Source organism: Plectropomus leopardus, unplaced genomic scaffold (genome assembly GCF_008729295.1).
Source record: "Plectropomus leopardus isolate mb unplaced genomic scaffold, YSFRI_Pleo_2.0 unplaced_scaffold24463, whole genome shotgun sequence".
In the NCBI taxonomy this organism is placed as follows: domain Eukaryota; kingdom Metazoa; phylum Chordata; class Actinopteri; order Perciformes; family Serranidae; genus Plectropomus; species Plectropomus leopardus.
Genome location: NW_024626561.1, coordinates 1 through 1030, shown reverse-complemented (window position 1 = coordinate 1030; position 1030 = coordinate 1). Strand labels below are relative to the sequence as shown.

Below are 1030 nucleotides of genomic sequence, written 5' to 3'. Positions count from 1 at the left end.
TCTGAAACACAAGCAATCAACAAAGTACTGTCTGCAAAATCACCAGTTATGATTCAGATACAAGCATATCCTGGAGAGATAACTCTTGAAGATGATGTCACTGACGGGCTCACCTGAGCAGGTGATCTCCAGGATGGAAGAAGAAGATCCGGATGTTGCACACTTCCTCGGGGTATATCCAGCCTGAATACAGTCAGGTCTGATCTTCCATGCAGATTTGCGGACGGACTCATTTCTTACTGCAGTTGAAACAGCAGAGCCACAGTCCAAGTCTCTGCAGACGACAGCTGCTTCCTTCAGGGTCCAGTCAGAGCCATCTACTGGTCTCCAGTGTCCTCGCCTCACCTCCAGTGCTCCTGCACAGCGACCGGATCCTCCCACCAACCTGACAGGCTCTGAACAGAAACAGCAGTGTTGTCGGCAAAAGAAGAAATTAATTTTCATGAGAACAGAAATGAAGCTAAATCACAGGTGCGGCCATCCTGTGGAGGAAACTTATTTTCACCACTTTTATTAGCAATGTCATTCTTTCCGTCACTACCCAAAGCTTATGACCATAGATGAGGGTCAGAACATAGAGGGACCGATAAGTGATGACGGCTCGCCAAAATGCCTGTCCATCTCTCGCTCCAATTTACCCTCACTCGGTAACCCGACCCTGAGATAACTGATCTCCTTTGCTTGGAAAAGTAACTCTCTCTCAACCCAGACAGGGACAGCCACTGTTTTACGGCAGAGAAACTGCCTTACTGACTTACCCAAGCAGGTGAGCTCCAGGACTGAAGAGGAAGAACCTGATTCTACACACTCTCTCAGGGTATATCTACCCCTAATACACTCAGGACTGATCTTCCATGCAGACTTGTTGACAAACTCATCTCTTATTCTTGTTGACACAGCAGAGCCACAGTCCAAGTCTCTGCAGGCCAGATCTGCTGACGTCAGAGTCCAGTCAGAGCCATCCACTGGTCTCCACTCTCCTCGTTTCACCTCCAGTGTTCCTGCACAGCGCCTGGATCCTCCAACCAAC

At 48.8% G+C, this 1030-nt stretch overlaps 1 protein-coding gene across 1 annotated transcript; it reads right to left on the bottom strand.

The window, feature by feature from the left end:
* Positions 1-113: 113 nt before the first annotated feature.
* Positions 114-1026, bottom strand: LOC121966414 (CD5 antigen-like; the record flags this gene model as incomplete). The annotated part of the gene is made up of 2 exons (XM_042516511.1): positions 114-395; positions 759-1026. Coding segments are annotated over 2 exons (550 nt in total), but the record flags the coding sequence as incomplete, so codon positions are not given.
* Between the last annotated feature and the right edge of the window lie 4 nt (positions 1027-1030).